Consider the following 13,554-nt stretch of genomic DNA (forward strand, 5'->3'; position numbering starts at 1 on the left):
CTGGTAACGTTTAGGAAACGTGATTATTTTAATACTTGTCTTTCCATATTTTCTGACTTTCATTAATTTATAATGGGATTACGCGCATTTGGCACTTTTTACGTATGCTTCTGTATATTTGTTGTGCTCCTGCAATTATGCTGCTCTCAGAGGAATCCGGGTGGGCAACAAAGAAATGACCGCAGAGGCGCTTTTCGGCAGACGCTGCAGTGGTCTCACAACGGCAAGGTTTTCAGCCTTTTAAGCCAGGGTTCAGAGTATGTCCCTCCGAAGCGCAGGGGCGCAGCGCAAGAAGAGGAACAGCCTCGACCTGTCGCCATCATCCGAGATGCGGACGTGAGACACCAGGATTCCCCGAGTCAGCAGCAGCAGCAACAGCCTCCCCGAAGCCTCCTGACTCTTGTGAGAGGGCAAGAGCACCGTCAGCATCTTCACCAGGAACGACCCGCGGAGCTCACCAGAGCGCAAAGGAACCGCACATCCAATGCGAGCCAGGAAAATGTCCAAGTCAGTCCGCCTCTGCCCAGAGTTAATGACATGATGGTCGGTGATGACCCTTACGATCCATACAAGTCTATTGACAATAATAATCCATATTACAATTATTATGATGTTTATGAGAGACCAAGACCAAGGTCAAGACCTGGATATGGCACAAGGTATCATCAGTATGGTAAGAGAGGAAAAATGCTTCCAAATATTTGTCAGAAGTGTGGGTGTGTGGGGTAATCAAGAGCCAATAAATAGATAATGTATTAAGAAAAATGATTGGCCATTAAAAAGTGTGAAATTGTAACACACTCTCTAAACTTTATCTAACATGCTATGTGAAGATAATTCAAACTACAGCTTGGTGGTGCTATTCCTTGGTAGCTTAAGTTAATTTAGCCTATATGACTTTATGAGCTTACCCGCCAATTTAGCTCAAACTGCATGCAGTCTTTTTAGTCTATTATTTTAGATGTAAACTTTTTGGCTGATCTATTGTTTATTTGTAATGACTGCCAAAAACAAACCTAACCTTCAACTATTTTATACTGGAGAAGCTTTTACATGTATTCATACAAGTTGGAAGGTACAACCAGCCAAACTGTTCAATTCACTGGCAACCAAGGCTACAAGCTTAGATCAAGTCTGATTTTGAAGTTAGAACTTTTGCTAAACGAGGTTTTCTAACAGCAGTTTAGCAATGATTTGTTTGAACTTTATGTTTAAGTCTTTTTTTTTCTGGGCGCCATATAGTTACTGAATGGCCTGACCGATTTTTTTTTCTTCTAATTTTCTTCTGTCTGTATAAGTGTGCATGCATTTGGACCTGAATTAAATAGGCTTATTCTTTTGTTTATAAATCTTGGACAGTTTCTTTTTTTGAGGAACAATTGGCTTAGCAGTGCCATTTTCGAGCAAACGTTGTTGTATTTATCTATTCAGCGTAAATCTATTCTTACGATAGCCTACTGTAGGAAAACTGTTCCATGACTAATTTATTCATATAATGCAAGTTTGACTTCACTATAACTGCTTTCGCTAAGCTAGTCACAGTGAACTGCAAAGCATTATATCTTAGTCATATACAGAAACTTTTTCCAACACATATTTAATTTTGGTTCTAATCTATCACTAAAATTGTATTTCTCACAATACAGCCTATCCTAACATATTAAATGTAGAAAAGGAGAAAATACTGAATGGGAAAAATAAATGCACTCAATTTGAATTAAGTATGGTGGGATATAGCAGCTATTCAAAGTAATTCTAAGAAACTAACCAATTGTTGATATTAGTTATCTACATTAAAGCGAGACAATTACAGACAAGGCCTATAGCAAACACACCAAAATAAAATAAAGCAATATACCGTATGCCAATTGTTTGTCCTCATCAGGTTCACTTAGTCGTTTTTGAGCCTTAAAAACCAAGTGCTCCACATACATAATGTCATACCACACCACCTGTGATCTTATGGAACAAAAACAAACTTTAAAACACAGAAATAAAATATATTAAGTTAACAGAAATGGGAAATCAAAGTAAGGCACTGCTGCAGATATTTATGAATTCATAGTACATGACTATGCCCCTTTAATATAGTTGCTTTAAAAGTGAACAAAGGTAAGCTTTTAAATTAAAACCTTCCAAGTTGCGTTTTTTTTTCTTCTGGCATTTACCATTTCCTATCTTCCTATTTTATTGTCTTATTGGCTTGTATTTTCCTACCAATTTGTAGGTCTCCCTGATCTCGTGCCTGACCCATACTACATTCAAGCTTCAGTTTATGTCCAAAGGGCACCAATGTACAACCTGAGATGTGCAGCTGAGGAAAACTGTTTGTCAAGGTATGTTCTCCTCTTTAGTGATTTACAAGAAATCACGGGGGGGAAAAATAAGAGGTGGGGGTTGCTGAGTGTGAATCAGGCAGCTCCGAGCCATAACAACCACCTAAGTGTTTGTGGGTGAGGGCTGCCTAGTGGAAGCAGTGAGATGAGTTAAAATTAAGTGACTCCTACAGCTGATGGTGTAGGAAGGGGGTGGGGTTGGTGGATTTCTGTTAAAGTTTAATCATAGCCTGCACTGAGAGAGAAAGCCCAAATGGTAAACACATTATCAAGGACTAACCCAAACAACTGTGCGCCTCTGAAGGATTTTTTTTTTCCACCCAGCATTTAAACACACTGACACACAGACTGAGTTCAGTTTGTCCCATGAGAGTCTGCTCCACTCTGAGGAAGAGATGAAGCAGGGAAAACATCAGTGGTGATGTCATTATGTCCACCTAAGAAGGTGTTTTCTATCCCTTCAATCACATCTGTTTTCTTTTCTCTATGCTTTCAGTTCAGCTTATGGAGCAAGAGACTATGACACCAGAGTGCTGCTGAGGTTTCCCCAGAGAGTTAAGAACCAGGGCACCGCTGACTTCCTCCCAAGCAGGCCACGCTACTCCTGGGAGTGGCACAGCTGCCACCAGTGAGTAGAAAGTTCACGTCCACGCTGTCCACCACAATATCACACAGACACCCTTTCTCCGCCTGTGTAGTTTTTGGTTTTGCTCCTTTTTTTATGCCATTGTGAGTCAGCTTGTAAACTGTTCCCACTCAGTTTTGTGATCTCTTTCATCCCATAAATCTGCTTAATAAAACAAAGAGTAAAACTGTTCAATAAAAAGTAAAAAGACAATCTATGAAGTGTAAAACTCAAATATTAATTTTCTATTTTTATAATCTGGAATGAACTTATAAATCACTAAACAGATATACTACATAATGAAATTGGCAGTATACACAGGCACGCACATACTGGTATGTAGACCAGTAGGCAACGTAGGTCTTATTGTCTTGCTCAAGAAGAAATCATCAAGCTGCATAGGGTCCATAAATCAAGAAAGCAACCCTCAAATTACCAGATTACTACTATCACTTCTCTGCAGTATTCATTTGAACAAATCCTTTTAGTAGAAAGCTACATTTTTACAGAAATTCTGAATCTTCACCACTATTTTAGTCTTACTGCCTGAATTCTTAACAATAGTTAAAAAATATATATTATTTACAATCACCAGTTAGAGAGAACCAATTAATGTAGGTGTTAATTTGGCTATCAGAAAATAAGTATTTTGTATTCAGTGTTTAAATTAGACATTGTCCAGCATAACTCCAAACATTACATTGCAACAATGTGCTTCTAATAATGATATTCTTATTGTTTATCACGCATTAGTCGGGATAAATGGTTCACATACACCATGTAAGTTTTGTGGTACTTAGTTCAGATTTATGACAAACTTATAAAAGGGATTAAGTAATACCAAAGAACACTTTTGCACCATACGCTGATGACATTTTCATTTTTAACAAATGTTATCATTATATCTGCAGCTAAACCACAGCCATGCGTGCCTTCTTTCTGTTTTGTGTACGCATTAGGAGAGTGTATTGAATCCTACTAAATCATGACCTTCCCTTGTCCAATTTGATTCATTGACAACTGCAAAGCCTAGTGTTGCTAACAAAAGTACTTAAAAAAAAAACGAATCATTATGTAGGTGAAATATACTGATCCTTTGGTCTCTTCCCTAGGTTTACTGTAAAAGTCCAGCTTTAGTTTCTCCTGAAACTACCTCATTCCATCGTTATGCTGTGGATTGAGAGGGTTGCTGGGCTGTTTCCCAACATGGAGAACATCTGGCCAAGATCCAGCAAACTGTTGATGTAGTCTGTATAGATTTTTGGTCAGTGTTTGGAGAGTCAACTGCAGTTAAAGGCCAGACTGTTTCCTTTGAGACCGCAGAGTTAAACCAGATGTTGAACAACTCAGGACTCTATACATTCTAAATAGAATTATTATTTGTGAAGCTGGCATTATGACACATGATGTCCATTTTTTTTCACATGAAAAGAAATGCAGCCTAATTAAATTGTATGATATCCTGTACAATGGGAAAAAAGAGAGATTCTTATATTTTTTTTTCTGTTAATGACCCATGTCCTGTTGATGATCGACAGGCACTACCACAGCATGGATGAGTTCAGCCTTTACGAACTGCTGGATGCCACCACTCAGCACTCGGTGGCAGAGGGCCACAAGGCTAGCTTCTGCTTGGAGGACACCTCCTGTGATTACGGATACTACAGGAGATACGCCTGCACGTCACACACTCAGGTTACAAAATGAGCTCCGGTTTTGTAACCAATGCTTTTTTGCAGAACATCCTGTCACTTTGTCCAAATAACCGTTATTTCTCAGTAATGTACTAGTGTCTTAAAAGGTCAATAGACGTTTTGATCAATTAATCTCAAGCTTCAGACCTTTATGTTCACAACAAATTTTTATTTACCGGTATTTTAATTTTATGCAAGTTCTCTCCATCAAGAATAAAAGTCACTACTTTGTGTGGATCATTAAGATCCTGTAACGTAAGGTGAAAAGAAAGCTGCAGCAGCCAATGCAGCATCTTTCTCATATAAACATAATTCTAAAGGCTGAAAATCGAATACTAAGAATAAAGACTTTCTTAACCAACAAAATACTGTGCTTGTCCAATAACACTGGGTACATGCATGCACATGAAAAGAGGCAGGGAGCTTTAGGGTTTTGTTAGTTAATCTTGGCTAAACAGTTCAGTGGCTGACATCAAATTACAGACGGGATACAGATGCAGGTTTTAGGAGATGAGTTGGGGACTTAAACTACTTATTGGAATCCAAAGCTAATATCAGGTATTGCTTAAGTACCTATGGACTGTTATAAAAGTTGGGATTAAGCTCCACATTATAAATGACATTTTTAAAAAACATTTTATGCACCATAATTTGACATGTGCCAACTCACCATCCACAGTGGTCATTTTCTGTATTCTATTATCTATTTCTCAATTTCTCATTTGATTATTTGGGATTTTAGACTTTAATTGCATATTAAATTGTTCTTTTTATTATAAAGAAATAGCAGAGTTTATTATATGTTAAAGTTATACTTTAATCTATATGCAATTTTTTAAACTAAATTTCTGATTTCGTTGTTGTACATGGATACTAATATGTAGGGGCTGAGTCCAGGATGTTATGATACCTACAACGCAGACATCGACTGTCAGTGGATTGACATTACAGATGTGAAACCTGGACAATATACCCTCAAGGTTTGTGGCAGATAACTTTGTTTTTGATTCCCACTATTTTTCTCGCTATTTTTCTCCATGATGCTGTTTCTAATGATGTTGCACGTTTTAATTGTGCACAGATTAGTGTAAATCCTCACTATCAGGTTGAAGAATCTGATTATTCCAACAACATTGTGCGCTGTGATGTACGCTACACCGGAAACTATGCCTATGTTTCTGGCTGTCACATGTCGTCGTAAGTATGAAAGATCAGGTGATATTTTATCTTTTATTAAAGTTTCTGTCCTCTATTTGTTCACATGCTCTTTGCGTTTCTATATTTTTCAGATATTAACACCTGTGATCGACTGATATTCTGCAAGTTCCCCTGTGAACGGATTAGGATTACCAACAGGGGTTTTCTGAAAGACATTTAAAAACATTATGTGACATACAGTCACCTTAGCATTAAAAAACAATCAGTTGTCATAGCACCAGATTACAGTGAATTCTTTTTGCTTATAGGAATTTGTTCTGTTTAACCATTTTTTCTGTTTCTTGTATAGCATTTGGCTGTATCTCAACACACTTAAGAAAATATATATCTGTTAAATTCAAGGGCTTAGAGAAAAGACATAATGATACCTACTCTTTAATGCTTAGTCAGTATATAGCAGCTAAAAAATAAAATGTTTATCTAAAATCATAGTACATTTATTATATGTTGGAATATAACACTCTTTAATATAACTGCTTTTCATGTGGTTTTCGCACATTATTTTGGGGGGATATGTTCTTATACTTCTGGTTTTTCACATGTCTTATTCTATCTTTTTTGCAAAATTGTAATAAAAATAAAATGTGTTTAAAAAAGAAGACGAAAAGAAATAACTGATAAGTTGCTCCTGTTTTGAAAAATATCCCTCAAGAAATTAGACAAGTATCCTGATCTATCTATCTATCTATCTATCTATCTATCTATCTATCTATCTATCTATCTATCTATCTATCTATCTATCTATCTATCTATCTATCTATCTATCTATCTATCTATCTATCTATCTATCTATCTATCTATCTATCTATCTATCTATCATTAAAGGAGTGTTTTTATTTAAAGGGAAATTGTGTATATATGAACGCTTTTTAAAAACAAAATACATTAAAATGAGACATTTTATAATTACCATTATTGTCACAAATGCATGTCGCTAAATAAAAAAGTTTTATGATAAAATATAAACGATTGTTTATATTTGAAGATAATTACAGATGCTTTTAACAAGCATAATACATTTAATTTTTATTGTAGAATGTATATTATTTAGTATATATATATATATATATATATTATTTTATATATTTTATAATTTTATTTGAATATAATAAACGAAGCTATAAACTATTTTATCTAGGGAAAAAAATCATAAAAAACGTTAGTCTTTCTTTTTAATCCATGTCAAAATCCATGTCATCCAATCCACCAGGGGGCAGCACGTAGACCCGATTGAGTTTTTTTTAAATCCAGTGATTTTTATCATACTAACTGGAGTTAACCAACAGCGGTCTGTGTTTGGGATAAATGTGTTTATGTGTCTGGGTCAGATCAGACCGAACCTAAACAGAACCGTTTTCCCCGGGAAGAAATGCATCCGATCCGGTTGTCGATCCCGTCGTTCCGCTCAGAGAACAGCTCTATGGAGAAAGGATTCACGGTAGGATCCACGGACACCTCCGTCTGTGTCCGTCTAAATGCTAAAAGAGAGTCCCATTTAAACGAGTTGCTTCTGAACATTTTAAACAATTAGTATTTTCGCGTCACACATAGAATCCTCACATCTGAATCGATCCTTATGTCAAACGTCAATTTTTTTAATGTAACTCAGTTACACTCTGACTTTGAGCCTGGCCGTTTAAATTAAAGAGCCACTGCAGATCAGCTTTCCCTGTTGGGTTTTAGATGATCATTTGTTGTGTTTCCACGGAAATATTCTCCAAAATGTCAGCAACTCAGAGAACGTGAGAATTATATATTTAAGGATATTTCAAGCAGGGTCGTTGATGACCTTTGTGTGGCATGTTGACACCAGCAGCTCTAACAGTTTATGGACAGAGAGGTGTTGAGTGATGCATCTCCTGCAGATCCTCATTAAGTTCATTATTTTACTCTCTCTTGATTTAATAATTAGGGGAAGTACCATGTTTATAAGGTTCTGTTCTGTAACTTGGTCATATGATTATATTTTAATCTAAATCATCACAATGTGTTAATCAATTTATTGTCCCACAATTGGGAAATCAACTCTCTGCATTGAACCCATCCCCTTGGGGAGCAGTGGGCTGCCATTGTGTGGCGCCTGGGGAGCAGTGAGGGGTTAAGGGTACCAGAGTGGAGGCTGTGGGGATCAAACCTGGTACTTGCTACCTTCTCCAAGCATAAGCGCACTGCTCTAACCCACTGGACACTCCCTACATGCTGGCTGCATGTTTAGGGTTGGTCGCCTGCTGAAAGGTGATGTCTGCTGTTGCCTCTAACTGTTTTCTTTTTAGGATTATCATATATTCAGCTCTGATTATCTTCCCTGTTGACTCAGACAAGCTTCCCAATCCATGTAGAAGAAATGGAGCCTAGACGGAGGTTCAGATGAAGAAACTGATTGCTCTAATATATCCACCTGCGACACATATCTAGAGCATAACACTATGATGCCCAGAAACTACATTTTTTCTGGTTTTGGTGTTGAGAACCTTGACCTTTTCTGACATCCATTGCTATGTGAGCTGCCTTCCATCAAAGGTAGAGTCTCAGAGCAGCCCATTGATTTTAGATCCAGCCTTTCCTTTCTTTTTATTATAACCAACACAGTTGTCACTCAGACCTCCTCCTGGGCTCGCTGTCACTGGGAACACTAGGGAACAATGCAGCTGAGATCGGGAAGTATCTATGTACTTTGCAGGGATGTTAAATGTCATTATGACATCAGCCCCCCCAAGCAGACAGATGTTTCCTTTATATAAAGCAGCTAAATGTTGACAAAATGAAGTGCACCTCCTAAAAGATGAGTTCACTTTTTTTTTCTTTGTCTTTCTTTCCTCTTAGGTCTTTAAAATTGACGTTCTTGTGAATGGCAGACTGCACAGTGTGGAGAAACGCTACAGTGAATTCCACAATTTGCACAAAATGGTGAGACGTAACTTGGTTTGTTTGTTTTTTTTCTCATGAGGTATTAGTGCTGTAATATTGAACCATTATATCTGAAAAAATAGAAGTTTGCTGTTTAAAAGTAGTTCAGTTTCTAAGTAATTTGAAACGATCAAAATCAAGTTTAGTCTGTTTCCACACTTTTTGAAGGTGATGTTTTTTATGCATATCCATTTTTAAAATGAACAGCCTGTTTTTAAATGATTTTTGATCATGAAAATGGTGTCTAATCACTAGTGTTTGTTATTATACTTTTAAAAAATAAAAAAGAAGAGAAAACTCACTGAATTCCTGTTTCAAATATAATCTATACTATTATACATGCAAATATACCTACAACATCCTCCTCCTTTTAACATCCTCTCTGCGCACTATTTAATAACGCACACATTTTTAGATTATACTGATTGTCAAAAGTTAGATTTAAGTAATTTTTTTTGTATTCAATTCACTGATGAATATAGACCTCTGAGGAAAGTTCACGTCGCTGTTCAAAGGAAATATTTGATGAGGTTGATTTGAAGTAATAAAGGTTTCTTTACCCAGAGGTGTCAAAAGCATTGATATTTCTTACTCAAGAAGAAGTATCAACTTATCAACTTAAGCTTTTAACTCCAGGAAAGGTTTAAAAGTAGCATTTTAAAAACTACTTAAAGTATAAAAGTAATGCAGGAAAGTCTGAGTAATAATTTTTTAAGATAGCTTTAAAAACATTAGGATAACATGAACATTTATGATGGTTTAAGGCTTTTTCACTAACTGCATTTGTTTAGGTTTTGTGCTAAGCTAATAAATTACACTTTGAATATTTGTGTAACACTGTATATACGTTCTTTATTAAAAAATATATATTTTTTAAGTTAATATTCTTAAAAACCTTTTCAGCTGAAAAAAAGCATAAAACCTCCTGAAATCCCTTCGAAGCATGTCAGAAACTGGGTCCCCAAAGTTCTGGAGCAGAGGAGGCAAGGCCTGGAGCTCTATCTGCAGGTTGGTACACACACTGTCTCCTTTTGTCAAGGAGAAACTCTTTCCCCAGCTGGCATTGCCCACGCCGAGCAATGTGCCTCAGCTTCCCTGTGTGGCGCTCTCACCGAAATCTCCTTTTGTTTTTGTTCCTCAGACTGTAATTATGGAAAATGAGGTCCTCCCAAAGATATTCCTGGATTTCCTCAACATCCGCCATTTTCCTTCAGTGCCAAAAACGGAAAGCTGCGGGTGAGTTGGAACTGCAGGCCGGCTTTAGATTAAAAATAGAGAGCAATTTGTGGTGGCGTTTGTTAGTGGGAGAGTTTTGTTCCCAGATTTGAGAGACTTTGTTGTCTGACTTTTCCTTTCTTCCTTTTAGCTCTTTTGACACAGAATCAATGGAATCAAGGTGAGTCATTTTGGAGTTCTTTGTATAAACCAGCAGGTCATGCGCTTGTGTTGCACTTTAACCTGTTAGTGCATGAGACTGTGTTTGATCTACTTCTGAACTTCACCCTCTCACTTCTCCTTTTCTGTCTCTTTTTCAGCAAACTGTCTCATCAGCCAGTCATGGTGTATCTCAGAGATCCATACCTGCTGCCCTCTGCACACGGTGCGCAAACATAATGACTCCATTGTTTGGAGAGAGGAAAAAAAAGCTTTTGCCCTACTTTTAATTTTCCTTTACAGTTAAATGGTATAAATCCTAACAACATAAGTATTTATTAAATTACGAATGCTCTCTAAAGTTACTGCGATCGCACCTCATCGACTCAAACAGTAGTTGTGGCTATTGAGCAAAGGGTTTGGAAGGTCTGTGTTTATATCTAAATGATGTTGTGATTTCAATTTTAAGAAATCCTCCAATGTTAAGCTCCTGTCACACCTTGTTAGTTTAGTCAGATAACTTACCTTTTACTTATGGACCATACGACGTATTTGCCATATGTCGACGTGTGCCAGCGTGCGACAGCATTCTCATAACTTATCCAACATATGCCAGGTTTTTGCCAAATTTTACCGTTTAGAGCTAAAAATTTGAATAAAATACATTTATGAGGACGTAAAGGACTTAATATTATCACAACTGCATACCAAAAAAAATCAATGCTTATTTCCCTTAATAATAAAAAGAATCAACATGTGAAAACTTAAATTTATATTGACTCATCTTTGCCATAAAGTATTCTTTTTTTCTGTCTGAAATATTGTAGTGTGAGAAAAAGGCAAACCAGTTTAAATATTTAGGGGGTTAAATACTCTTTCACAGCTCTGCACATTGAAATGAGTTAAATTACATTTAAGGAAAAGCAAAGTGTGAAGTTATATGTGCTTTTTTTTTTGACTTGCAACTTCTTTGGTTTTCAGATACATTTTCCAACGTTGTGATTGAAGGCGTGGTGCACGGAGTTTTCTACCCCGATCTTCAGCCGAGGTAGAGCTGCTGAGAACTGAAGAGCCGCCGCCGCCGCCATGAAATCTAACCTTCTCACCAGCTTTGGTGTGCACCAGGAAGAACATATCAGAGAACAATCTGAGCCTTCTTTTCTCCTTACTCATACAACAAAAAACTACAATTTGTTCTGTTTTTTAACTGAAAGGGATAGCTAGCCGTTGGATAACTCACTACATTTTCCACAATAGACACTAATGTAAGTTTTGCTCATTAGTCAATCAAACTTTCATTTTAAAACTCAACTTAAATATGGAAGAGGTGTCATTTGGAAAAAGATCACATTTTTTTGTGGTTTTAGATTCAAAATGTTACAAATAACCAGAGAATTTATGGTTTTAGCAGAAAGACAAAGTATACCGTAATTGTGAGGATTATCCACTTGGAGAAATAGAATTTGAGAAAGTTTTCATATCCCACTGGACAAAAGATTGAACAGAGGGCCTGTATAGTTACATCCCTTTGAATGCATTTTTTAAAGTATTAATCATTAAGGATTTAGATGAGGGAAAGCAGCTCAAATAATGTGACTCACTACATTGTGGTGCAAATCATTTAGTGTGGATTCTACAGTGATAATTTATTTTCCCCAGTAGTTTTAAATGTGCTACATTTCCTCTCAGATGCTGAATTAGCTGCTCAGTTCTAACCTATCATAAGTTTGTGGTTTTTAAATTAGCAGATAGTTTGAAACTAACCTACAACAACTTTAATTATGTGGCGCTATCAGAGTTCCATTAAAGTCACCTTCAAATAGCAACAGTCATCATACCGGCTGTTTGAAATAAACAAATTAGGACTCAGTTCTTTGTAAGGAGACTGACCCATAACACTCCTTTATTTATATTTGCAACCCTGGGGAAAATGTTTAAAAGTAGAATAACTGGTTTTAAAGGGACTTAACAATAATCCCAAATGCTACTATTCTCTAAAAAGTTGTTCTAAACCTTTTAACGTGAGCTCCAGATGTTCAAGTGGGTACGTTTAGTTTAATACCTTTTTATTGTTGCCAGCACATCTGCCTAAATTAAAAAGGGACTAATCCTGGGTTTTCTTCCCATTTTGAAGACCAGCTAGAAGAAATGACCCTCTTTACTGTCTTTTATTCTTACCAAAGTCTAACAAGAAGTTAGAAATTCTTTCAAAACATCTGCATATTCTGTTGAACGTTAAGCTTTGGTTGCATTATGTTTTTAATTTGGGGAATTTCCCCACTTAGTAAATGTCCACAAAAGAGTTTTTCTTGGACATTTTTCCTGAAGCATAGCAATTTTTGATTTTTTTTTTTTAAACCTTTGGTTTCTTAGGCTTGCGTTTAGGATTGATTGAACTTTGATATCCTGAAATCACTTTAGATTAGATGAAATGTTAAATTAAACTCTCCTACAGTTAGCATTGTAATCAGTGCAACAAACTTAACATTATTTATCCCAAAAACTAGAGCAGAACTTATTTATTATAACAAAAAAGCAACATGGGCAGCCTAAAGATACTCATGGTTACGTCTTTACTTTTTGTCATCTATGCAAAACAATTTTGGAGCTTTTACTGTGAAGCTGCTTATGTACTACAGGAGATTTTTTTTGTTGCATTTTTTCACAAATCTGAATAATTTTTCTTTGTTTCTCTAAAATCATGTATCTAGCACTAACTCCATGCAAGTTTCATTAAAGAAGGGAATGTACACTTAATAGGTTAGTTGTGAAGCTCTTATTGACGAGATGCAAAGGGTGCTTTTTAAATTGAAATGTTGGAGCCAGTAACATGTTGTGCAATATAAGGGAAGACAGCTACTCCTTATGTTTCTGTGCAAGTCGTAGAAATCTGTGAAACAACCGACTCTTGACAGAAGATGGTTGTCTTTTTTTGGTGACTGGATGTGTATTTCTCCACAGTGAAAGGTCTTATTTTAAACACCGAAATGAAGTAATAATAATAAAATAAATTTCTCCTCTTAGGATTAATGAAGATTTTTATGTATGGTCTGTATCATGTCTTTGTCATAATGTCAAACTACAATGAATGCTGTTGTTGTCGTTGCACACTAACAAATGCTTTGTAACATACACTAATAAATGATTTCTACTATTTTTGTCAGAGCTGACTTTATTAAATAAACAATTATAGTTTTGTTTAAATTACAGTTATTTTTACATTTGACATCAAATGTGTTTCTCCCATTTTGATAAAAAAAATTAATCAGAATAAAATAAAATAAAAACTCATTCAGCCTCATGCAAGGAAGCAGCATTATTTCTGGCTTGTTTAGAAGTACCTCTTCCAAAATAATACAGCCCTTATAGAAGTGATGGCATCTTGTGTGAACACAAACAT

At 36.1% G+C, this 13,554-nt stretch overlaps 2 protein-coding genes across 2 annotated transcripts; both read left to right on the forward strand.

The window, feature by feature from the left end:
• Positions 1-6,491, forward strand: loxa (lysyl oxidase a). The gene is made up of 7 exons (XM_038267667.1): positions 1-673; positions 2,228-2,336; positions 2,833-2,964; positions 4,500-4,656; positions 5,540-5,635; positions 5,737-5,852; positions 5,945-6,491. The coding sequence occupies exons 1-7, from the start codon at positions 73-75 to the stop codon at positions 5,949-5,951; spliced, it is 1,218 nt and encodes a 405-aa protein (XP_038123595.1). The 5' UTR covers positions 1-72; the 3' UTR covers positions 5,952-6,491.
• Positions 6,492-7,106: 615 nt separating this feature from the next.
• On the forward strand, positions 7,107-13,308 carry snx24 (sorting nexin 24). The gene is made up of 7 exons (XM_038267680.1): positions 7,107-7,311; positions 8,697-8,780; positions 9,684-9,788; positions 9,922-10,016; positions 10,147-10,176; positions 10,316-10,380; positions 11,136-13,308. The coding sequence occupies exons 1-7, from the start codon at positions 7,243-7,245 to the stop codon at positions 11,204-11,206; spliced, it is 519 nt and encodes a 172-aa protein (XP_038123608.1). The 5' UTR covers positions 7,107-7,242; the 3' UTR covers positions 11,207-13,308.
• The last annotated feature ends 246 nt before the right edge of the window (positions 13,309-13,554 follow it).

Source organism: Cyprinodon tularosa, unplaced genomic scaffold (genome assembly GCF_016077235.1).
Source record: "Cyprinodon tularosa strain WSP-4 unplaced genomic scaffold, ASM1607723v1 ctg680, whole genome shotgun sequence".
NCBI lineage: Eukaryota > Metazoa > Chordata > Actinopteri > Cyprinodontiformes > Cyprinodontidae > Cyprinodon > Cyprinodon tularosa.

Bases quoted from the DNA above. Each gene is read 5' to 3' on its own strand.
- loxa (XM_038267667.1), top strand. From the start codon at position 73: ATGGGATTACGCGCATTTGGCACTTTTTACGTATGCTTCTGTATATTT. The intron at 674-2,227 runs GTAAGAGAGGAA...ACCAATTTGTAG, and splicing joins CACAAGGTATCATCAGTATG to GTCTCCCTGATCTCGTGCCT. The intron at 2,337-2,832 runs GTATGTTCTCCT...CTATGCTTTCAG, and splicing joins GAGGAAAACTGTTTGTCAAG to TTCAGCTTATGGAGCAAGAG.
- snx24 (XM_038267680.1), top strand. From the start codon at position 7,243: ATGCATCCGATCCGGTTGTCGATCCCGTCGTTCCGCTCAGAGAACAGC. The intron at 7,312-8,696 runs GTAGGATCCACG...CTTTCCTCTTAG, and splicing joins CTATGGAGAAAGGATTCACG to GTCTTTAAAATTGACGTTCT. The intron at 9,789-9,921 runs GTTGGTACACAC...TTTGTTCCTCAG, and splicing joins GCCTGGAGCTCTATCTGCAG to ACTGTAATTATGGAAAATGA.